The sequence below is a fragment of the Talaromyces rugulosus genome, chromosome V (assembly GCF_013368755.1).
Source record: "Talaromyces rugulosus chromosome V, complete sequence".
NCBI lineage: Eukaryota > Fungi > Ascomycota > Eurotiomycetes > Eurotiales > Trichocomaceae > Talaromyces > Talaromyces rugulosus.
The window spans coordinates 4681840-4704718 of NC_049565.1; the positions used below are offsets into that span (position 1 = coordinate 4681840).

The 22879-nt window shown below is 49.3% G+C and overlaps 10 protein-coding genes across 10 annotated transcripts; 7 read left to right on the forward strand and 3 right to left on the reverse strand.

The window, feature by feature from the left end:
* Positions 1–711: 711 nt before the first annotated feature.
* TRUGW13939_10141 (uncharacterized protein) lies at positions 712–1794 on the forward strand (the record flags this gene model as incomplete). The annotated part of the gene is made up of 3 exons (XM_035493254.1): positions 712–1038; positions 1097–1438; positions 1495–1794. 3 exons carry the CDS (start codon positions 712–714, stop codon positions 1792–1794), a joined length of 969 nt encoding a protein of 322 aa, XP_035349147.1.
* Positions 1795–2478: 684 nt separating this feature from the next.
* Positions 2479–3374, forward strand: TRUGW13939_10142 (uncharacterized protein; the record flags this gene model as incomplete). The annotated part of the gene is made up of 3 exons (XM_035493255.1): positions 2479–2603; positions 2653–2808; positions 2858–3374. The coding sequence occupies 3 exons, from the start codon at positions 2479–2481 to the stop codon at positions 3372–3374; spliced, it is 798 nt and encodes a 265-aa protein (XP_035349148.1).
* Positions 3375–4381: 1007 nt separating this feature from the next.
* TRUGW13939_10143 (uncharacterized protein) lies at positions 4382–7992 on the forward strand (the record flags this gene model as incomplete). Its single annotated transcript, XM_035493256.1, has 9 exons — positions 4382–4647; positions 4700–5822; positions 6183–6441; positions 6501–6579; positions 6651–6736; positions 6798–6960; positions 7277–7406; positions 7476–7592; positions 7663–7992. Coding segments are annotated over 9 exons (2553 nt in total), but the record flags the coding sequence as incomplete, so codon positions are not given.
* A 287-nt stretch (positions 7993–8279) lies between these two features.
* On the reverse strand, positions 8280–9563 carry TRUGW13939_10144 (uncharacterized protein; the record flags this gene model as incomplete). The annotated part of the gene is made up of 4 exons (XM_035493257.1): positions 8280–8593; positions 8659–8999; positions 9059–9428; positions 9482–9563. The coding sequence occupies 4 exons, from the start codon at positions 9561–9563 to the stop codon at positions 8280–8282; spliced, it is 1107 nt and encodes a 368-aa protein (XP_035349150.1).
* Positions 9564–10041: 478 nt separating this feature from the next.
* Positions 10042–11921, forward strand: TRUGW13939_10145 (uncharacterized protein; the record flags this gene model as incomplete). Its single annotated transcript, XM_035493258.1, has 7 exons — positions 10042–10207; positions 10268–10347; positions 10407–10885; positions 10941–11108; positions 11160–11381; positions 11430–11535; positions 11589–11921. 7 exons carry the CDS (start codon positions 10042–10044, stop codon positions 11919–11921), a joined length of 1554 nt encoding a protein of 517 aa, XP_035349151.1.
* Positions 11922–12455: 534 nt separating this feature from the next.
* Positions 12456–13573, forward strand: TRUGW13939_10146 (uncharacterized protein; the record flags this gene model as incomplete). Its single annotated transcript, XM_035493259.1, has 6 exons — positions 12456–12476; positions 12531–12790; positions 12844–12948; positions 13009–13195; positions 13252–13371; positions 13424–13573. 6 exons carry the CDS (start codon positions 12456–12458, stop codon positions 13571–13573), a joined length of 843 nt encoding a protein of 280 aa, XP_035349152.1.
* A 205-nt stretch (positions 13574–13778) lies between these two features.
* TRUGW13939_10147 (uncharacterized protein) lies at positions 13779–15939 on the forward strand (the record flags this gene model as incomplete). The annotated part of the gene is made up of 2 exons (XM_035493260.1): positions 13779–15600; positions 15656–15939. 2 exons carry the CDS (start codon positions 13779–13781, stop codon positions 15937–15939), a joined length of 2106 nt encoding a protein of 701 aa, XP_035349153.1.
* Positions 15940–16005: 66 nt separating this feature from the next.
* TRUGW13939_10148 (uncharacterized protein) lies at positions 16006–17455 on the reverse strand (the record flags this gene model as incomplete). The annotated part of the gene is made up of 7 exons (XM_035493261.1): positions 16006–16515; positions 16580–16666; positions 16726–16786; positions 16842–16935; positions 16985–17114; positions 17175–17335; positions 17401–17455. 7 exons carry the CDS (start codon positions 17453–17455, stop codon positions 16006–16008), a joined length of 1098 nt encoding a protein of 365 aa, XP_035349154.1.
* Positions 17456–17928: 473 nt separating this feature from the next.
* On the forward strand, positions 17929–19736 carry TRUGW13939_10149 (uncharacterized protein; the record flags this gene model as incomplete). Its single annotated transcript, XM_035493262.1, has 6 exons — positions 17929–18144; positions 18205–18377; positions 18434–18781; positions 18836–19282; positions 19337–19405; positions 19454–19736. 6 exons carry the CDS (start codon positions 17929–17931, stop codon positions 19734–19736), a joined length of 1536 nt encoding a protein of 511 aa, XP_035349155.1.
* A 178-nt stretch (positions 19737–19914) lies between these two features.
* On the reverse strand, positions 19915–21451 carry TRUGW13939_10150 (uncharacterized protein; the record flags this gene model as incomplete). Its single annotated transcript, XM_035493263.1, has 3 exons — positions 19915–20621; positions 20684–21302; positions 21389–21451. The coding sequence occupies 3 exons, from the start codon at positions 21449–21451 to the stop codon at positions 19915–19917; spliced, it is 1389 nt and encodes a 462-aa protein (XP_035349156.1).
* Between the last annotated feature and the right edge of the window lie 1428 nt (positions 21452–22879).

Consider the following 22879-nt stretch of genomic DNA (forward strand, 5'->3'; position numbering starts at 1 on the left):
TTGGAACACAGCATTGATTGATCAGTTGACTTTTGTTTGTTCAGTTGAAAGATGAACATCGAGTCGTCGACGATATGTCTTCCTAATTGGGATATCATGTGCTCATTGCATTATGATTGGCTGGACAAGCTCTGGATGGGCCCATTTGTGGAGCGACGTCATCGGCCTCTTTGTTCTGATGTATACAAAGGTGTGTCAATTGATACTAAGGTGTATACTAGTATACTAGGAAGAACTATAAAAGATGTAGTTGTTCTATGTATTTAGCTTTTTTTTATAGTTGTTTAACCTAGTACAATATCACCATTTACTTTTATGTTTACTATTGTTATTACTTGATCACTTACCAAGGTTAGCAAGATAAACCCATCCGAAGATATACGTATTGCGAGAGGATCTCTTCTGAAGATGCTGTGAACTCCTGAGAGTATCACTGCTGCCGGACCCAGGTCCGTAACACCTTCCCTCTCTAAAAACCTGCGACTCCTGTCCTAACAACTTGAACCTCACTCTCCTCTCACTACAACCCTCTCTTTTGACAACTCGTACTTCAATCATCTATCCCTAAGTTGACTCCTCGAGACTATAAATCTTCCCACCGCCATCCCATCTCTCTTTGACGATGCATTTTCTCCAAGAGTTTCTCTTTTTTCCCATCCTCTGTTACTGACCACCCATTTGACAGCAATCGTTGGCCAAATTACAACCAAAATGCCTCCCAAGCGTGCCGGGGGCCCTATTGACCGGTCAAAAGACGTCAAAATCACGGCGCAACTGGTCCACGCTTCTATGAAGAAGGCGCGCTTTATGCCTCCGTATTTTGGACATGAGTCATTATCCGCTTCTCTCTATACTGGCGGCAAGTTTTTTTCTTTCTCTCTTACGTTTGCTGATAATGGGGTTTTATCATTCGGTGCCACTGACCGACGCTTAGAACTTGTACGCCCAGTCGTGGAACCTCCCTGCAAAAATACCCTCACCGATATCGAAAGCCTAGAGTCTGATGAGGAATTAGACACTGACGAAGAAAACGAAAACGTCAGTTTCCCTTTTATGGGTTTACACACAGTTTGACTAATGTCCCGTTTTCACCCAGAATCTCGACTTCGGGACAAAAACTACCAATGCACAATACAGTTCTCTACTCGCCAAAGCACCGCCGCTTGAAGAGCGCGTCGTCGGCGGATGTCAGCCAGTGGGAGGCAGGGGCAAGAAGCTGTGCGCAGTAGAGGACATGGATGACGATGACAAGTTGCTTTACCACCTGAAACTGGCCAAGTGGACGGAGCGCGAGATTCATACCAAGTTTGTGTCCGAAGGCCGTATCAATTACAGCCAGAAAACAATCGGCACGCGCTTTTGTCGTATGCGCCGTTTCATCGTGGATGACACCGATGAACGCTTGAAGAACGGGAAGGCCGTGTGGTTTGAATCCGAGGTATGTCATGGCTCATTCTTGTTAAGACATATGGGAAGTAACAAAGAAAACTCTAGCAATCTCTACTACCCAATGCATTCACTTTCGCCACAGAGAAGATTCAGAAAGAGCGACGAGCTTTGGAGAAGCGGAAATGGGACTTGGTGGCCGAGTACATCCAAAAGCACGAACCTACGGCCATGTTCTCTGGTGACGCCTGTCGCCAGCAGTATGAAGCATTGATCAGGGGAAAAGCACCTGTCCCGCCAGAGAAACAAAGGCGTCTCAGTCCTCAAACAGCAGGGCTGCTTGCTGCTCGCCGCAAGCAGGTCGCCTATATCAAGCAGCTGGAAAAGGCAGATCGCCCCAAAGTCTAGACAGGAAACACACCAAAAACTAGAATGAAGTTATCTATCACGCATGTATGTTAGTGAAATATGATATCATCCACGCACTGCAGAGGATAAAGTTCCAGGGCCAATTAAGCTTAATTATTGGTCGCCCCGAGCCGACGCGGCGCTGTGATTGATCCCCGCGCGGCCTATCGCGGGGTTGCTTCACCCAACCCTGCAGCAACTCGCGCCATTTTTAGTAGTCTATTGTCCAATGTCCTTTGCATCTACTATCGCCTGCATGCGCCCATGCCCTGAGGCGCCTTCGTCATGTGACTACACGCGGCGGCAGCCTGATATCGCTCGTCGTCGCCTCCCGCCCTCCTGCTTCTCTCTCCTCGTCACGCTTCGGAGAGTCGACCGCTGATACCAACGCGCGTTGCAGTTTTGGATCTTGCGTCCAAATTGCCTGTGCAGAGTCTTGCTTCGGGATAGTGACTGTTCCTTTGTTTCGGACGCCTGTTCGCCGGAACACTGCGACGAGTCATCCATCCTGTTCTAGCGAGGCTTCCACGGCTCTCACTCAGTCCCATGCATGATCAAGCAGCGTCATCACCCTCTTTCCCAATAAGCCCCTACGCTCTTTACTACACCCGTGTTCTTCTGCCGTTTTTTCACCGTCTATCACTCGTTCCGCGCTCGCGAGGTCTTCGTGCGTCCCAGACAGCCATGTTCAAACGCTCTTTTTCGTCAAAGGACCGCGTGGGCAAGGCCACCAGGCCGCACAAGAAGACCTATCGCGACAAGACAAAGGTGAAGATGGAGGAGTCTCTGGACAGCCCGCCTGTGGGAAGGTGTGTGCATCTACTTCTTCTTTTTTTCTGCTCGTCTAACTCGATGTAGCCCTCTCACGAGCCCGATAGTGACCTTGGTTGTTGGCCATGAGAAGCGTCTTTTCGCCGCGCACGAGGATGTCCTGTCACGTTCCGCCTTCTTTGATGCTGCGCTCAAGGACCAGTTCCTGGAATCCAGCGGAAAGAGGGTGGACCTCCCTGACGAGTAAGTCGTTGAATATAACTCATTATAGCTTCCTGTCTGATATCAGTAGGGAACCGGAGATACTGTCTTGTATTCTAGAGTACCTTTACAAGGGGGATTACTTCCCCCGTCTATTGCACAACAAGCGTCGTAATTCTTGGGAACTCGAGAATGCCCAAGACGTTTACAAAACCGGTGGCCGCGGTTCGAGCGAGGCTACATTTTCCCACTCGGGCGTGGGCTGCGATCTCCTTCGCGACACCGTCGTCTACTGTGCTGCCGAACGATACGGACTGGAAGAGCTGAAGCGGCTTGCTCTGCGCAAGCAGGGCCTGCAAAGCGGAATTCCAGTCGACGTGATCCTACGGTCTGCACGGTTTGCGTACGAGCACACGCCCGACACCGACTCCCGACTACGCGCTCATTATTTAGCTTTGATTATCAGAAGTCGCAAGACGTTCAAGAGAAGTGGAACCATGCAGATGGAGATGGAAGCTGGCGGCAAATTGTTTTTCGATCTGTTTGTGGCAATGAGCAATCATATCGATGATGTTGTGGAAATTGGGTTTGTTTTCCTTTTCTTTTAAAGGAAAAAAGGATTATTTATACTTTCTGTTTACTGAGTTAAGAGCTTACGTTTTACAGCAACAGCCGATCGCCCAGATTCATCTAGTTCGCTGCTACAGTTCAATCGAGGTTTGGATTGTATCATAAATGCAGAGGGATGGGTCTCAACCAGAATGACCAGGATAACCAAGACCCAGAGTACTTTTTTTTTTTGCTTTAACGCGACAAATCACTCTTTTCGATCGAGGTTGGCCATCGATTTCGACGGTTCTGAGAAACCTGACCATCTACTTTATTTTAATTTACTAACCATCTTTGATGTTATGATTTGGGAACAATTTGCCAGAAGTATTGAATCCCCTGTTTAGTCAAGTCTGGTTCTCTGTGAGGACTACTACCATTATCTGTAACTTGGTTTGTTTGTTGATGTTGTTATTTTTGGACTGTTATTGGAATTGTGTGCGCGACTGATTTGAGAGGCGGTGTCTTACTGTGTATGATACTCGCGACTGAGAGCTATATAAGAATGAGAGAATTCGGCCACCTCAGTATTTTTCTTTTCATGCCGTAGCTTCTCACTGACGTCTCTCTTACTGAACCTTGCTCTTACTAAACCTCTCTCACTGTCCTCTCTCACCAAACCTTTCTCACTGTCCTCTCTCACCAAACCTTTCTCACTGTCCTCTCTCACTAAACCTCCTCTCACTAAATTCTCTTACGAGAAACCTCCCTTACGAGACAACTCTCTTACGAATCTCGCTTACCAAATCTCTTCACTACTAAATATCTCCGTGAGCCCCTCTCAACACTTGGCCTCTGCAAATTTCACCCGCTCTCTTCCTTTACCTCAATCGCGGCTCTCAGACATCCTTCTGGCGACATATTTTCTAACTCGAGTAAGCTCTCCAGCCTCATTTTTTCTTATCTATCTTGTCTATCCTGTCCACGTTTCTTTCTCATCAAGTTCTCTACACTCGACACATTTTGCTTTTTTACCAACTGACCAACTCCACTGACCTTTCAAGACCAAACCGCCCAAAACAAAAAAGCCATGCCTCGCGTTGGCGTTGGGTTATACCCCATCAAACCCTCCACGGAGCTCACTCATGGAATGACATTCATTGTGAAATACTTCAACAACGGAAAAAACAAGCAAGATCTATGGCTCGGCGTGCATGTCCCAATGGGACTGGCACCCAAAATCATGATCAGCCGTCCAAGAAAGAATGCTCATCCGGATACACCTGCCGATAAACGCGCGTACATGTTCTATCTACCGGGCAAAAATTCATAGTAAGTTTTTAAAACGAACAGCTTCAAGGTTACTTCTGACTTGTTTTCCTAGCGCATGGGTTGAAAAGAGATGCCTTTTTCCAATTGAAGAAGAGCCCCTGGCCGACTTTACCGTGCCCGAAGCCGAAGACGGTGCTCTGTATGAGCAACTGCACGATTTGATGAGCGAGAACAAAGGTCTCGACTTTTGGATTGCCATGGCTAAAAAGGAGCGCCTAAAGAAGGGGGGTCAGAACAAGGAGCCCTACCTTGTGATGCCGTCGACGTCAGATATTTCGGATGAAATGGCTGTCGACTCTGACGATGCCAGCGAGCACTCCCGTGGCCCAAAGACATACAAACAGCGCGCGACTTCCAAGTCGAATGCCTTTTCACAGAGCTCTACTCTTCTTCGTCTTCCTTCTCTAGATCCCGAAGAGATCGTCAACGTTTACGTTGGCCATGGCGAGGACCACAAGGTGTTTCAGCTCGCGCGCAGAGCCATCAACAAATCTTCCTTGTTGCGTCAGATCGTCCAGCAGGGTACTCCGCCGTATGTCATGCACCCAACATTGTTTAACATGGGGGTCAGAACCTTTGAGCTCGTGTGCGCCTTTATTTGCAGCGACAGCGAAGACCTCGGTCTAGAACAGGTTGGAGAGGAAGAAGAGGAGGAGGAGGAGGAGGAGGAGGAGGAGGATGGTATCCTCGGGGATGTGTTGCCATTGGGAAGGACTCACATCCTGCGTGATTTCAACGACCAGCAAAGTCTCGACAACTCGATTTCGGACCTCGGCAAGACGTATTTGATTGCCTCGTCTCTCGGTCTTGGTTCTATGCAATCGGCCATCATCCGCCGGCTGCAGATGACATGGAACCTGTCCTGTGGCGTGGACCAAACCCTAGCAATCCTCGACACAATCGACACTGTCGCAGAGGCCATCTATGCAGCAGATACACATGTCGAAAAGGGCCAGGTGACCAGGGACGAGCCGTTTCTCAATTGGAGCGCCACCTTCTTGAGCGAGCTTTTCATGGTCTTCATTACCAAGCATACCGAGCGGTTCACCGGGTTCATGCAAAAGTACCTGGCCCTCCAGGCAGCTGTTCTGACTCAGCGGGCACAGGCGTGCAATTTCGATCCTCAGAGATTGTCGAGATTGGAGATTCAATTCATGATGGGCCCGGAGCGCGTGGTGGCAGAGGCCGAAACCAAACAGGACGATGAAATGACATCTTGAAGCTTGGAGAGGTGGTGAAGACGAGGGTTAAGAGAATAGTCGAGAAATATTTTTATCTAGTCGGTATTTAGTTATTTGGTTATTTGGTTATTTAGGAAAATGAAATGCAATGCAATGCAATGAATTGAATTGTATATAGCGGCTGCAACGTGATTGGCCCAACGGCAGCTCAGCTCCTCCGCGGCTCGAGGCCACCTCGTCTTTTCAATGTTGACATTATCCAGTCTTTCTCTTCCTCACTCGACCAATTCTTTAAAATCTCCCTCACGCGAAAAAAAAAAAAAAGATTCCACAGGGTTTCCACTCGAAACTCAGCCCGCCATGCTGTCTTCTCTTACCGGCAACCTGGCCTATGCGCGACACTCCATGGCCCAGGTGCTCAACTTTGCCCTCGTCCTCTCGACCGCGTTCATGCTATGGAAGGGCCTCTCGATAGCCACGAATTCCAGCAGCCCCATCGTCGTCGTGCTGTCCGGGTCCATGGAGCCCGCCTTCCAGCGTGGAGATTTGCTGTTCCTGTGGAACCGCAGTGAAAGGGCGGAAGTTGGAGAGATTGTGGTCTACAATGTCAAGGGTATATGGTACACAGATTTTCATCGCAGGGAATAGTGAATAACGATGGGTTTTCTGCAGGCAAGGATATCCCGATTGTTCACCGCGTGGTGCGGTCTTTCACCGAGGAAGACCCGAAGTTGAAGACCAAGAAGGCTGGGTCAGTCAATTCTACTCGCTCACGATGCTTGGGCAAGATCGAATGAACCAAATAATTTTAACATACTACAGATCCAACCCAAAGACGCTCACATCAACTGCCTCGCAAAAACTGCTCACAAAGGGCGACAACAACCCGGCCGACGACACGGAGCTCTGTTGGTCTTCCTCTTCCTCTTCCTCCACAAACTTCACCAAGCTAACAGTATACAACCCTAGACTCGCGCGGACAGGACCATCTCGACCGCAAAGAAGACGTCGTCGGCAGCGTGCGCGGGTATATCCCCGGGGTCGGATACGTGACAATCATGCTCAGCGAGCATCCATGGTTGAAGACGGTGTTGCTGGGGGTGATGGGGTTGATGGTGATACTGCAGCGCGAGTGATTGTTGACTGCATTAGCGCGTTACTTGAATTGACTTGTTTTGCCTACAAGGAAAATAATAAAGAAATTAATAAAAGAAAACAATGCTTGTAGATCATTTATTATTAGGCTTGTATACAGCTCGCTGCACCCCACCCTGCCTGACTCAGCGGCTGCTTGTCTGGGCTGAAACTCTCGCTTTTCCCTCGTGCAACAACAATTCGCGAGAAAACAAGCTGCCGCGTACTCCTTTGAAATATATCTGTCAAAACGACCGGTTTGACGTTCTGGTCTCCGACACCGTTGCTAGCCGCAAGCCAGATATAAACTAAAGTACCCCGCTACAAACTCCCCCAGCGACAACACCCCTCACGAGACCGCCTTCACCACCGAATACCCCAACTCTGGTAGGCGTGCGTGCAGTCAGACCAGACAAAATGGGCAGCGTAAAGCGAATTGGCAAGGTATATCTTCATTCCGACAGCGCAGGCAAGCTCATACCGTAAACTAACCATGTCATGTCGTCATGCCAGGAGTTTGCCGAGTTGACTGAATCTCCTCCCACCGGCATCACCATTCAGCTTGTCGACGAGTCCGACTTGTACAAATGGAAGGTGTACATGGAGGGGCCGGAGGGGACTCCATACCAAGTACATACCTCTCACTTTTCAAGCTCTGCGAAACGGCAGCACCAAGGCAATACTAAACTGTTCCCTCCAGGGCGGCCGATTCCTCGTCAATCTCAATCTCCCCAACGAATACCCCTTCAAACCACCCACCGTCTCGTTCGCGACCAAGATCTACCATCCCAATGTCTCCAATGATGACAAGGGCTCCATGTGTCTGGGCATGCTGAAATCCGACGAGTGGAAGCCCTCGTCGCGCATCGGTGCTGTGCTAGAGTTTGCCCGGCAGCTGCTCGTCGAGCCCATGCCGGACGACGCCGTCGAGGGGCGCATCGCTGAGCAGTATCAAAATGACCGGAAGCGGTTCGACGAGGTCGCCCGTGACTGGACGCGGCGGTATGCGAGGGAGGAGGAGAAGAAGTAGTGAGACAGATATCATCACGGACGATGGTGTTGTCGCTGGGGATTTTCCCTTGTATTACTCCATTTTTTATGCGGAAATAGGTCATTTTCATGGCGTTTGGTTTGATTTTTTTTCTTTTCTTTGGTGTAACTTTTGTTTTGGCTTGCTCATCTGAAACAGACAGACTGAATCAAGCAATTCAATTCGACAGATGCAAAGAGCGCGCTTATTTCTTTTATAAAGGGCTAGATATTATTCATGCAGCCGAATCTTCAGACTATTTTATATACAGATTACATTCATTCCAACTAACACAAATTAAGCTGCGCTCTCGACTCGTCCTTTGCGCACTCTCCGTCATCTTCCTCAATCTTGGCTGGAATCGGCTTGTTTGCCAGCGGTGTGAGACGGAATCCATGCCTGCGGTCTCCGACAGGATAGTCGAGCGTCTGCGAGTGATTCGTCACGCGCTGGTCCCAGACTAGAACGGTGCCGGCTTCGTATCGAATCCGGCAGGAAAAGTCCTGGCGTTTGGCAATGTGGTCGAACAAGAAGCGGAGGATACACTCTGACTCTTCCTGGTCGAATCCAACGATGCGTTTGGTGTAGACTGGATTGACGTCTTCAACTCAGTTAGTTGAATTTCGGGTTTAAAAAGAGAGAGGAAAGAGATGAACTGCAACATACAAAGTGCCTTTTCCTTGGTGACCGGGTGGACAAGCACAACGGGGTGCTCTGCCTGGAGGACACCGCGCCGCATGACGGCCTGTTCGCCGTGCTTCAACTCGGCGCTGACACCATCATTATTTGTGTGAATGGCTGTGAGACCCTCCAGTCGCTTACGGAAACGCGGCGAGAGACTGCTGTATGCACGCACACTGGAGCTGATCAAAGTGTCGCCGCCGGCTGTACTGGGCGACTCGAGCATGGCGATGAACGTTGTTCCTGGAGGCTGCTTTTCAGGGCTTTGGTCGGTATGCCACTGGACTGGGCTGCGGCCTGCCCAGGACTGTCGCACACGCAGGTCACTTTTTCCCCCCCCCCCGAGTCAGCAAAGTTCCCATCCCTAATCCGCATGGATACTCACTCCTTGTGGTCATATATAATCATATGCTCCTCCGAGCCAGCAGCCGGATGAGGCGCCCAGCCATGAATGTGCAGCGGACCAAAGTGTCCCACGATTTTCTTCTGCTGCTCGAATCCAAGATTGCAGAAATCCTGATCGCGAAACACGAGCGCTCCTCTGCGCGCCGCGAGAAGAGCCAGCTCATCTAGCCCCGCGCTATCGAGCTGCGACAGCTGCACTCCCTGGATTTCCGTGCCCACGTGCGGCGAGAGATCGAACATTTTGGTCACATTTTTCAGTAAATTGGGTAATTTGGGATCAGCCCGGTGGCCAGGGTCGAAGTGCTCGAACTCGCCAATGTCTTCGACTTTCTCGAGGGGATCATAGTGTGCTATCGAGGCGGGTTAGTTTTATTGTCAGAGGGTTTGGGCAGACAACTCGTACGCATGTAGTCGGGATACAACGGGCTTCCATCTTCTTTCTTGGGCCTGGAGAGGAGGCCTGGGGTTCCCACTGTCGCTGGCATGGTGGGGGATGAATGTTTCAATGCCTTGTTTTGCTGGTAGTAGTTGCTTGATCTGACTGATGCCGGGTTTTATATCCAGCAGTCCGGCGTGCACCCCGCGTCGACCCCATGCATTGAGTAAAGAACAGACGAAAATCAAACTGTTTGACCGCATTCTGCAGGGATTGAAGCCCTGGCCGGTGATAACGAAGTCGATACGCGATAAAGCAGGATAACGAGAACGCGGGGAAGGAGGTCGACCCACCGCGGCCAACACGACTGTTTGGGAGACAATGCTTCATTATTTCAGCTGAGACAGCCTTATCAGATAAATCAACGCCATGGCCGCATGCAATCTGTTGTCACACACGTATCTATCTCTGTGCATAGATAGCAGCGATCGATAATGGCAATGGGCAACGACTAGAAATATCTCGGCTTGGCCAGTCAAAAAAAAAATGGCCGTCAAACATCACCCGCCACTGAAACCCGGCCAAAGATGGATTCTGTGTCATCTTCGAGATCCCCGTCCTGGACCCAGGATCCCAAAGACGAAAAAGTTATTGGCGTGACCGAGGATACCTATTCGGGCAGCGAGTATGAACGCTTTCTCACACTGGAGGCTGCCTTTGAGGGCAGTGCCAAGAAGAAGTTGCTCCGGAAGCGTGAGTCTTTTGTATTTTTATGGCATAGAGCTTGATTTGCTGACTGCGCTGTTTGTATAGTTGACATGCGTCTGCTTCCGACTCTTAGTTTCTTGTATTTGATGTGCTCTCTGGACAAGGCGAATGCCGGGAATGCCAAGGTAGATATATATCTCAATATTGTATATCAATGCAGTATTCGTGTACTGACTGCTCTTAGCTCTTCGGTTTCCTTGAAGATGTCGGCATGTCCGGAACCCAGTTCAACCTGGCTTTGATGTACTTTTTTTTCACATACGGCCTCTGGGAGCCGGTATCCAACATTCTCCTTCGCCGGCTTGGTCCAAAGATCTGGTTCCCCGTTATTGTCACGGCTTGGGGCCTGGTGACCACTTTGACGTCCCAGGTCAGCAGCTATGGCGGGTTCATTGCCATCCGTCTCGTGCTTGGTATTACCGAGGCTGGTTTGTACCCGGGTTCATACTTTATCTTGTCCATGTGGTATACCCCCAAGGAACTTGCCACAAGGATGGCCATCTTCTACGGTGCCAATACAGCGGCCGGTGCCTTTGGAGGCGTGATTGCCTATGGCGTGGGAAATCTCGATGGTGCCATGGGATGGAGGGCTTGGAGGTGGCTGTTCCTCATTGAAGGAGTCATCACCATATTTGCCGGCCTTTGCTGTGTTTTTCTACTACCGTATTTCTCCCTCTTTCTCTGTCTGTCTCCTGCAAAAAGTTCTAACACTTACCAGAGCATTCCCCCATCAATATAATGACAAGGTCAGTCGATGGCTAAAGCCGGACGAGCTCGACTATGCTAGCTTGCGTGTCAAGTATGCCAACGGGCCGGATTCGCCAACGTATGAATTCCGTTGGGGCGATGTCATTGCAGCTGCCAAAGACCGCAAGACGTATCTTATGTGAGAGCCACCTACGAACTTTTCGTATGAAATCAGCTGACCCTGTTGCAGGATGATGCTCTTCTGGTGGGGAGGTTCTGTGCCTACTTACTCTCTCTCCTATACTTTGCCAACCATGGTTAAGAACCTCGGCTACAGCGCAGTGAAAGCGCAGGCTATGACGACCCCGCCTTATATCTTTGCCACCTGTGTGTGCGTACTGGTGGGCGTGCTGAGTGACAGGTTTCAACAACGCTTTTACAGTATTATGGGGGCTTATACTCTGGGACTGATGTAAGTTTTATATGAAGACATATTTGAGGCATTTCTAACTTTTGACAGCGGCATTGTTATTCTTTGGATCACCACGCATTACTCACACCTCTCTGGTGTGAGCTACTTTGCCATTTTCCTGGCCGCAGCCGGTTATTCGGCCCAGGCCCCGATTGTGAGTTATCCAGAAAGTTTAAAAATTAGAACATAGTACTGATACGGGATCAGGTCGGCGCATGGACCAGTGTCAACGTGACCAACCCGTCCAAACGCGCAGCGGCAATCGGTCTTCTCATGCTTCTCGGTAGCGTTGGCGGAGGCAGCATTGGCTCCAACATCTATCTCTCCAACGAGGCTCCAACATACCCTCTCGGCTTCGGATTCTCGGTTGGCGCGACAGTGCTGGGCGCGATGATCCCAGCCACTATTCATTGGTATCTGTTGCGTAGGGAGAATAAGCGTCGTGACGGGCTGGACGTGGCTGCTATTGAGAGAGAGTACACGAATGAGCAGCTGGGAGAACTAGGCGAGGACTCGCCACTTTTTAGATTCACGCTGTGATTTTTTGAGCTTTTTGGAGTATGGACAGGATAAATTGGTATTTTAGTAAAATCTCGTATAGCGTATAGTTGAATTGAATAGTATTACTTGATCGAACTATATTTGAGTTGGCCGCAGTGGGGATCGATGGCCGTTGACAGCCGATAACATTAACGGCCAGTAATAGCGTTGACTATATATTTACTTTACATGTAAATTCCTCAGACTTGTTCATTATTCTTGGTTTATTTCCCCCCTTTTTTTCCCTCCCCAATAAGCATCCAAACATATCAACAATGCGTCTACTCCCAACAGGAATCTACACGCCTCTGCCGTGTTTCTTTGACGAGAATGAAGACCTAGGCAAGTTATAGCATTCATTCAAAAACAAAAAACGTTGCTAACACCACAAGCAGATCTTGACTCGTTCAAAAAGCATGTCAAATGTGAGCTTCACCCCACCACAATAATAGATTTCTCTACTGTACTAATCGAGAAAAAAAAAAAAAAATAGTCACAGCAGCCGCAGGAACAGTCCCTGTCATCTCTGGAACCATGGGCGAGGCTGTCCATCTTGTACGCCATCTCTTCATTACAAAGTAATAGCTACTAAATTACAAAACTCCACAGAGCCACAGCGAACGAGCCCAACTCATAACCGCCGCGCGCACCGCTCTCGACGAGATCAACCTTGACAGCATGCCCATTGTCGCCGGCGTCGGAGCAGCAAGCTCTCGCGAATCAATCGAACTAGCTCACGAGGCAGCCAAAGCAGGTGCTGACTTTGTCATGGTTATTCCACCGGGGTATTATGCGGGTGCACTGCTGTCGAATCCGAGCTCGATCAAGCAGTTTTTTATTGATATTGCGGCGGCGTCGCCGGTGCCGGTGTCAGTTTTTTTCTTCTTCTCTTATCAATATTCTCATACTGATGATATTTCAGAATGCTGTATAATTTCCCGGCTGTCTCGAGTGGCATCGACCTCGACAGCGACTTGATTACAGATGTCATCAAGCAAGCACCGAATGTGTGCGGCGTGAAGTTGACGTGATTTACCTTCTATCTACATATAGCGAAACACGAAGCTGATTAACCATACTATAATAGATGTGCCAATGTCGGCAAGCTCACACGCATCATGGCCCAAGTCACCACTGCAGAGTTCCAAGCAGCGTATCCACGCAAACACCCCGAAATCCCATTCCGCGCAATCGATGGATTCATTGATTTTCTGCTGCCTTCGGTAGCTGTTGGCTCTTCGGGCGCCATTAGCGGTCTGCCTAACATTGCACCGGTTTGTTTTTTTGTTTGTATCGTTGTGTGTACCGTACCTCTAACTGTCTACTGTAGAAAGCCTGTGTGAAATTGTGGGAGCTGTGCCAGCACCTGGACGATCCCAAGGCGTATCAAGAAGCACAAAAGCTGCAGAATACGATATCCCTAGCGGATGGAATTGCTTTGAAGATTGGAGTGAGTTTTTTTCTTCTTTTTGAAGGAAAAGGGCAGGCTGATTTTTGTGTAGATTGCTGGAATGAAAAAGGTGTTGAATCGCCGTTTCGGGTACGGCGATAAGCCGAGACGTCCGCTCACGCCCATGGCAGAGGAGAAAGTTCAGGCGGTTTTTGATGATGTGTTTTTCAAGGGTCTGTTGGAAGTGGAAGCTTCATTGTAAATTCATTATTATTTTTATTATTATTATTGCCACCGGTAGAAATAGAAACCTCGGCGAACGCTCCGAGATAAACGGGGCTCTCTCTGTCTTATCTACTATCGTCGGCCGATCTCGCATCGCCTTTCCTTATCAGTTCATCCACCTTAATCTCTCCTCCTAGTTTATTTTGAAAGAGAAAAAAAAGATCGAAAAAAAAAAAAGAGTCATGGGGGAGGCCAAAGGCAGGATCTACAAGTCTCGCAAGGCGAGGCCCTGTGATGCATGTCGTCGCCGCAAGGTGACTTGCGATATGCCCACAGGCCCTCCATGTAAAAGATGCGTGCACATGGACAAAGCCTGCACATTTGACGAAGGACCGAGTCAGAGAAAACGTCGCGCGCCCACAAGTTTGACAAATGGGTTCGAATATGGCCATGATATGCCGCTGCTGGACTATCCCGAAGTCGACACTGAGATGAGCTTTTTGGATCACCACGGAAATGCAGAGTTTATGGACGACGAGATCTATCGTCACCGCGAGCAGCATTCCAGTAGTAATAACGACGACAACTCACCTTCTGATGCAGATCAACAGTCGCCTCCTCAACAACAACTCCCTGCAGAGACAGTTCCAGCGCGCAGCCCGGATAGTTCCCGACGCAACATGCACCAAGCATCGTTGGAATTCATTCCAGACGCGTTCAGCTTTTATATCGGGCCTACGGGGGTCTCGGACGTCCACCTACTCAGCCAGCAACAATACGACGAACGCAATATATCGAGGCCCAAAGTCCGAGGGCTCAAATACCGAGTCATGGACGCATACGACGATGGGGAAACACCACGAACAAAAACCGATTTCGTCCCGCCCACCATCTTCGGCATCACGGATCGCGCTTTGCTGGACAAGGCAGAGCCAAAAGTCGATTACCAGACAAACGAGTCGGCATGGTCGGAACTGTGGCGGATTCTCGATCCGGTGGGCGCATGGCATCTGATCGGTCTATACAGCCGCTTCGTCGACCCGTATTTTCCCATTGTCTCACGGCATCAGATCCCCGACAGCGTCGATTCACTGAGCAATATGCCACTGGGTCTTTTGACGGCCATGTGTGCGACGGCACTGCCGTTCATCATGTACGACGAGGCGCTATACACGCTTCTCCTGCGTCCGCCGTCGAGTCAAGACCTCTATCGACTGGCATGGCTGGGCGTGACGGGCGAATTACACGCCCCTTCTTTGCCCACCCTGCAAGCCTGTCTAATTCTCCAGCAGCGACTCCCCACAAACCTCTACCTCTCCGACACGGCCTTTACCTGGACCCTCATGTCCACGGCAGTCTCGATAGCCCAGACGATCGGCCTGCACCGCGACCCGTCCTCATGGTTAAGCGTACCGGTCTGGGAACGACAGCTCCGGCGACGCCTGTGGTGGGCGCTGTGGGTGATGGAGAAATGGGTTGCGCTGGCTCGCGGTATGCCTAGTCATCTGCACGACGACGACTGCGACGTTGCTCCCATCGCCATAAGTGACATTCAAGACACGCTGTCGGAGGAGAACGAGAACCACGCCCATCTCTGCCACCTGGTCAGCCTGACCGGCATCCTCTCCGACATACAGCATACATACTACACTATTCGCGCTATCAGCCGGACTTCCTCCGATCTGCAGTATTCTCTCGAAGCGGCGCGGTCGTTGCGAGCTCGACTGAAGGACTGGCGAGACCATGTCCCTGACGCATTGCGATTCCGGGGACGAAATGGTGGTGGTGGTAGTGGTGGTGTACAGTCTCCATATAGTGAGAGCCTGGACGGCAACGGTGGCTTGCATTTGTCGTACATCGTAGCGCATATGACTCTTTTTCGTGCCTTGCTTCGACCGCTAACCAACTGGCCGGCCATCATGGTTCAGTCTTCGCCTGACCAGGCTAATGCCATAAAAGACGGGGCCAAGGCTGTTGTACGGGGTGCGCTTTTGTGCGTAAAGGAGTTTGTCGAGTTTATCGAAGCACTCACCGAGACGCAGTGGAACGCTTTCTGGCATAGCTGTAAGGCATTTTTATGAAAGTTATTTATTTAGGTTGTTGCTAACTCTAGGTGCAGGGAGTCGGCCAAACTTTGCCATTGCTGGCTCGTTCATGGTCCACGTTTTATCCACAATCGCACCGCCCGATGCGTCACGCCGAGCAGAAATAGAAATATCAGAGAGTTCTACAGATGGGACTGAGTTTGAGGACGATTACCGAGATCTTCAGGTCTGGATTCGACGGTGGAGATGGGCTAATCGAGTCTCTGCGAATGGTGCAGCCGGCGTCAAGGGCCTGACGAATTTGGGACTGATGAAGGTTGAGACATTGATGGAGAATTGCATTCAGAAGGAGTCATGAATCAGCGAAAATTTAACAAAATAAATATTACAAATGTATTCAATGTTTGATAAGATTTTAATTTTCCTAGCAAAGACCCAGCATCATCCTGCCCCCGTCCTTTGCACACTCCCCATCATCCTCCTCGACGAGCGCCGGAATAGGCACATTTGCCAACGGAGTCAGTCTAAAGGCATGCCTCCGACCACCAGCCTCGTAATCCAGTGTCTGTGAATGCTGCGTCACTCTCTGATCCCACACCACCACCGTCCCCGGCTCGTAGCGCACGCGACAGCAAAAGTCCTGTCCCCGGTTGACATGGTCAAACAGAAACTTGAGCATATAGTCAGACTCTTCATCGTCCCATCCGACGATGCGTTGTGTGTATGACGAATTGACAAACAGAGCCTTCTTTTTGGTCACTGGGTGCACTGTTACTACCGGGTGTACTGCCTTTGTGATGGGTCGGCGCAGCACGGCCAAATCGCCATTGTCGCGCAGTTCGCGCGTGATCGGGTTGGCCGTGGTGTGGACTGCATTGAGACCTTCGAGACGGCGGCGGAAAGATGGGGAGAGACGCTCGTATGCGCGTGTCATCTGTATATTCGTTGTCAGAGGTTTGTGCAGAAGTTCATTTACCGGAAAGGGAAATAAAACTTACGCTGGAAATGATGGTGTCGCCGCCAGCACCAGGGGGGGACTCGAGCATGCAGAAAAATGTTAAACCGGGGGGTTGCAGTTCAGGTGACTGTGCAAAATGTTATTATTATTTTCTTTCTTTAGTACGTTCTTTGGAATAACTCTTACCTGGTCAACGTGGAACTGGATAGGGCTTTTCCTCGACCACGACTTGCGGATTCGAAGGTCACTTATCGATCAGTTAGAGAGACCGAAAGAATAATAATAAACAGGGGCAAACGCACTCTTTCGAGTCATAGACAATAACAAACTCCTCGGTTTCAACCGAGTGCACGGCGGCCTTGGGATGGGGCATCCATCCATGCTTATGCAGAGGTCCTTTTCTAAGTCGTTAGCTATGCACTCAGCAACAATAAGAAGAAAATACCAAAGTGTTCAGCAATCTCCTTTTGCTTCGCAAATCCAGCGTCCGTATATGTCTGATCGCGAAACACCAAACAGCCTCGCTCTGCGCACATAAGAGCAAGGTCGTCCAGTCCTTCTGGTGACAGGTCACACTATACATACCATCAATCAGCATTTATTCCCCCCTTCAAAAAAAGAAAAAGAGAACTTACAATTTGGACACCGTGAATCTCTGTCCCGCAATGCGGACTCAGTTCAAACACTTTGGTTGCATCTTTCAGCAGGTTGGACAGCTTGGGGTCTGCTCGATGGCCCGGGTCGACATGCTCAAAGGGGCCGACGGGCTGGATTTTTTCGAGAGGGTCATAGTGAGCTGGAAGGTCACTGTTAGTATGAAAAAAAAGTTGTTCGAAAATAAACAAAAAGAAGTATGCATACGGAGGTAATCGGGATAGAGAGGGCCGTTATCGGCAGACTCTTCTTTGGCAATCATTTTTAGTGGTTGGACTGACTAGTATCTTGGTTTGGGCGTGAGATAAAAGAATGATTTGGTGGAAAGATAGCGCTTGAAGTCAGAGTTATATACATGAATGGAATTAAATATCAGTACAAAAAATACTCAAAACGTCAAGGTTGAAACGAGACGGCCAACAACATCAATTGCCCGTGAACAACGGCCTGGGCTGGCCGCTCTTTTGGCCGCTGTGGATCGCGGCCAGAGATTAAGTTGGCCACATGGGCGACTGTCAAATCAGGTATCCAGAACCCGATTTAACGTTATCACAAACGGCCTATAGATTAGCCAATCAGCGTGGATATATTAGTCTCTTATGCCCCACCGCTGCTATTGGTCATTGCAATTGGTATTGCTATCTCCAAGTATATTGATTTGAATGGTAATGTTATATATCGCGCCGATGCCTCAGCTTTTTTTGTCTCATCTATATTGCTTCACAGTAAACAAAAATGGCCGACGAGATAAAGGGTCCTGTGTCAGACGACGCCCAAACGGTGCAAGTCACCGCCGAAGCCGCCGTCAAGGCAGTCAAGGCCGGTGACAAAGACGTCGACATCGCCGCACAAATCATCGCCGAGTATGGTGCAGAGATGGGCGACCAGACCTGGTCGGCTGAGGAAGAGAAGAAACTGATTCGCAAGGTCGACTGGCGATTAATTCCGATTGTGAGTTGTCCGTTCACGTATTTGTAGTAGAGTGTGAACACTAATCCTGATAACGTCTAGCTATTTGTGTGTGCTACACTGTCTGGTCTTGACAAGACGGCCATATCGGCTGCAGCAATTTATGACATCAAGAAAGATCTAAACCTCACCGGTCAGCAGTACTCGTGGGTTGGATCAGCGCCGTTCTTTGGCGGGTTGTTGTTTATGGGGCCGTCGGCCTATTGCCTACAGAGGTGTGTGCTTATTTTTATAAATCGGTATACTACTGCAATTACTAACGGTGCTATAGAGTTCCCGCCGTCAAATACTTTGCCATAAACGTATTCTTCTGGGGAGTCCTCGAGATGTGCATGGCAGCCACCACCAATTTCACCGGCCTTTTCATCTGCCGCTTCTTCCTGGGCGGATGCGAGGCTCTACTGATCCCCGCCGTCACTCTTGTTGTTTCGATGTGGTATCGTCCAGATGAACAGCCCAAGCGCAACAGTATCATTCTCAATGTCATTGCCCCTATCCTCAACGGGTTTGTCGCCTGGGTGGTGGGCTACTATCCCGGTGCGTTTCCGGTGTGGAAGATTATCTTTCTTCTGCTCGGCGCACTTACAACCGTGTGGTCTTTTGTCGTCTATTACTTTCTGTAAGTCTTTCCTTCTCACGTTTTATCAAACGGAACGAGCTAATAGTAACAAAGACCAAATAACCCCCTCGACGCAAAATTCCTCTCCAGCCGCGAGAAATTCATCATCATCCAACGCAAAGCCGCCGACAACACCGGCATCGAGTCCAAAACTATCAAGAAAGAGCAAATCTACGAAGCCATCATGGACCCAAAGACCTGGCTTATCTGGTTCGCCATTGTGGCGCTGCAGGTGCCCAACGGCGGTCTCACCACGTTCAACACGCTAATCATCTCCGGCTTAGGGTTTGATCCCTTGCAGACATCCCTGCTGGCCATGCCGCCAGGCGCGATGAGTACTTTGTCTGGAATAGGCTTGAGTTATTTGGCTGCGACGACGAGACGCTATCGTACGCCGATTGTGGCGGTTAGTATTTTACTGCCCTTGTTCGGCGCGGTGCTGTGCTATGCACTGCCGAGGACAAATCTGGCGGGACAGCTGGTTGGTTTGTATATTTTATAGTGAGTCTGCCTTTTTTTTTTTTTTTATGTCAGGTTGTTTGCTAACACAGATAGTACTTACTGGGCTCCCTACGTAACTCTCGTCTCCGTGTACCAGGCCAACATTGCGGGGCACACCAAAAAGTAAGCAACGTCCTTTGGGCCCAAATTTCCCTGGCTAACCAATACCAGAATCACGCTCTACGCATGGTTCTACATTGCCTGGACCACCGGTAACATCATCGGCCCACAGACCTTCCGCGAAGACCAGGCGCCGACCTACACTGGCGGCACTATTGCGATGATTGTATGCTATGTTGTTGCTCTTATTGCCGTGCTCGCGTACGGCTTGCTCTGCCACCGCGAGAACAAGAAACGCGCGGTCGAAATGCAGAATGGAGGCGTGACTGCTGCGGACCAAGATTGGTTGGATTTGACGGATGGGGAGAACCGGGCGTTCAAGTATACGACTTAAAGGTGTTGTTTGTAATTATTGAGGTTTATTTTGGGTATAGATAGTTTAAATGTGCAGCATTATTGTTGTGCAGGACTACATGTATAACAATGTTATTGACATGAAGTGGGTTGTCGAGTGGCTATGTAAATGAATAATATACAAGTGAATGTAAGATTGAAAGGGAAAAAAAAATGGGTCACGTTTTGGGTCCATGTAGCGGTAGAATAACCTTGTTCTTCCTCCAAGGAAAAGACTGTATCTGTTCATTGCCCCACGAACGGGCAAATTGTTCAAAGGCATCTGTCCAGACGCCAAACCAAGGGTCAACGTGGATAGCCCACAGCTTCGACAAGACCAGCAATATGGCGAAGAAAACAGGCAGAGTCAGGCACAGTACAAACGTGTTTGGAATCGGAATGAGCGAGTTTGGATCTGGAGACCCGTTCTCAAGCCGATCCGGTGTGAACGTTATGGACGGGATCAAAAACACCATGTAGGTCATGAGCGACCGGATTAACGGACCATGCAGGAGATATAGCGGAAAGCTCAGTCCGCCGATCCACATGAGCCAAGGGTGGGAAAGGGCTCTACGCATCGAAGGGGAGTGGAGGATGGCAAAGGTGAGCATTTGTGCTCCGATTCCCGGCCAAAAGCGGCCGTACTGCGCATTCGATGGGAAAATGACCTGTCCGATCTTCCAGAGTCGTGTGGACCAGGCTGCCATCTCATAGGATGAGTCAGGGAACGAGCAGAGATAGAGGCCCAAGGCTGCTATGATATATGGTCCGCTTTCGCGGATTGGGAGTCTTATCCTGCTCTTCGTTCTCGGTATCGGTTCCGACGGCGTATCCATCGAGAGTTCAGCCAGCATCATTCCGGCATAAACATTGATTCCAACAATTGCTATCATGGTTTAGCCTCAGAGCTAAAATTTAATTAAAAAAAAAAAAAGAAGGGAAACATACCATCTCCGGTGTACCACGAGTAAATGTACAAAAACGCTTCAGCGGTGAGCCGAAACTTGGAGCTTGTGTTTACCAAAGCGAGCAGCGTGAGAAATACATATAGTGACCCTTTGAACAAATGAATCAGGGCCCATTGGGGTTGATCATATGGGTTTTCCCCTTCGGTCCATGTCCTAACCACCGCGATGAACAAGTCTTCAGGGGCCCCAAACCACGATGTACTAGGCTTCGCACTCGTTTCTCTTACCCACCAGGCATCGGTCCGTCTGCCGAGCTGATAGGCGCCGAGCTGGCAGATGAACCAGGCAAGAACTGTGACCGCAGTTGCGGGAAAGACCAGCCGGCCAGTGCGCCGAAAGGTGCTCGAGGCGAGCGAGTTGAGAGCGTCGCCAACAGCGCCGGCTCGTGCGAGTTGAACGGCTTTGAGCGAATTGACGTAGCCCAGCAGAACAAAAAAGATGGCAACCCAGGCATTTCCTTGCGCGATGAGGCGAAAGTATGGGAGTTGGAAGAGCAGACTCTTGCCGGTCTCGGCGACCAGGGGGGGTAATACCCATCGAGCAAAGCATAGCACGAGGTGGCTGCTCACGACGAAGATTGAGGCTATTCCACGCAGACCCTGAAGAAATCCAGGATCGATTAGCGACAAATAGCCGAGGTTGACGGTTGGCGACAGAAAATAGTAGGCAAAAGTAGTACACTCACATCAGCCCAGCTGCTGGTCCGCAGGCGATTTGGAGAGGCTTTTCGGACGCCCTCGGTACCCATGGCGAGAGGTCAACGCAATATCAAAGAACAACATTGAGTGAAAGGTGGCCCAAGTGGTCGCGTGGCTCCCAGGGAGAATTAATAACATTCACGAAGCTAGGGCCGTCAGGAATCCCAGTGGAACTGTAATTTCATGTAAATTCGCCCCCCCCCCTGTATTGTTAAAGTCAAATTATTCTCCTGACCCATATAAATTATGAAGCAGTGGATCTGGGGGGCGGTCAAGTTCTTGGCCTTTTCTTATACAGACATCTGAGTACGGAGTATGTAGGCATAAAATTAAAGCTATTCTGTATTATGTATAAAGCATTTACTCGCCTAGTGCTTCTATGTTCTCACCTACGTAAATGTACCTTTACCGCTAAAAAGTATTTAAAGACTGTCAAATTTTCTAGAGCTTCGGGATTTTGTAGGTCATTTTTAGAAATTTTTACATTCGTTTTTTGTAGTGATAGCGGGATGTGCTACATAAGAATCGGAAATATATAGTCATTGTATATACACTTGTAGAGAAAACATGTGCATACTCTGTATACATTTTAAGACGCTGAACAAAACCAAAAATAATATTGGATGTAGTAGAATTATGATGTCTCAAGCTCTGATTGGCTAGGATGGGTGATGACTAATTAGGGCTAAACCTGAGCATGTATTTTGTAACGTGTAAAATTGTGGTGAAATCACGGTACCATATATTTAATTGAATCGATTTGTTGATAATCTCCTAGCCAGTGGATCCAGAGGTAAACTCAATACGCCCCTGAAACGTAGCTTGCATAATAATAACACGTGGATACCAATAACACGATAATTGTCGCGAACATCTACCCAAGAAAAGAAGGAAGCGGTCAAAGCTCATGAGAAACTCAGAAAAGAACTATGTGTGCAACGTGGCAACACGGCGAACTCGAAGCGCGTACTCTGTACTATTTTGAGCATTATCATGATTCATTGGTGTCTTCGAATCGCAGGCTGAGGGCCCGAGGGTCTAGTCGATACATAATCTCCGCAGCGACCCCCAACGCTTGCCCAGAAATGGCATCTTCCAGGCGATTAACACGTCACCAATAATCCCAAGAGGCGGTAAAAGTGCCGAAAGACCCACAATTATACCGCTAGTTGCCGCCCTAAATTATAACAGAGCCCAACTCTGCCATCAGTCAGAAATAATAATATGGACTCCATCAGCGCTTTTCTCCCCAACCATATCTCCAAAATACGCGATCTTTTGTTTAATTTGCCCATTCTTTTTTCGATTAGGGCAAAAGACTATCTGTTATTCTGGTCATTGATCGACAACGTTTATTCGATCACATAGACGGAGTACTAGGAACCATGGAGTGAAATATGTCGCACTAGGACTAAAAAGGTAATCAGGTCATGTGACGTGGCGTTTAAAATAATCGCATTCACCAATCACGTGGAGCA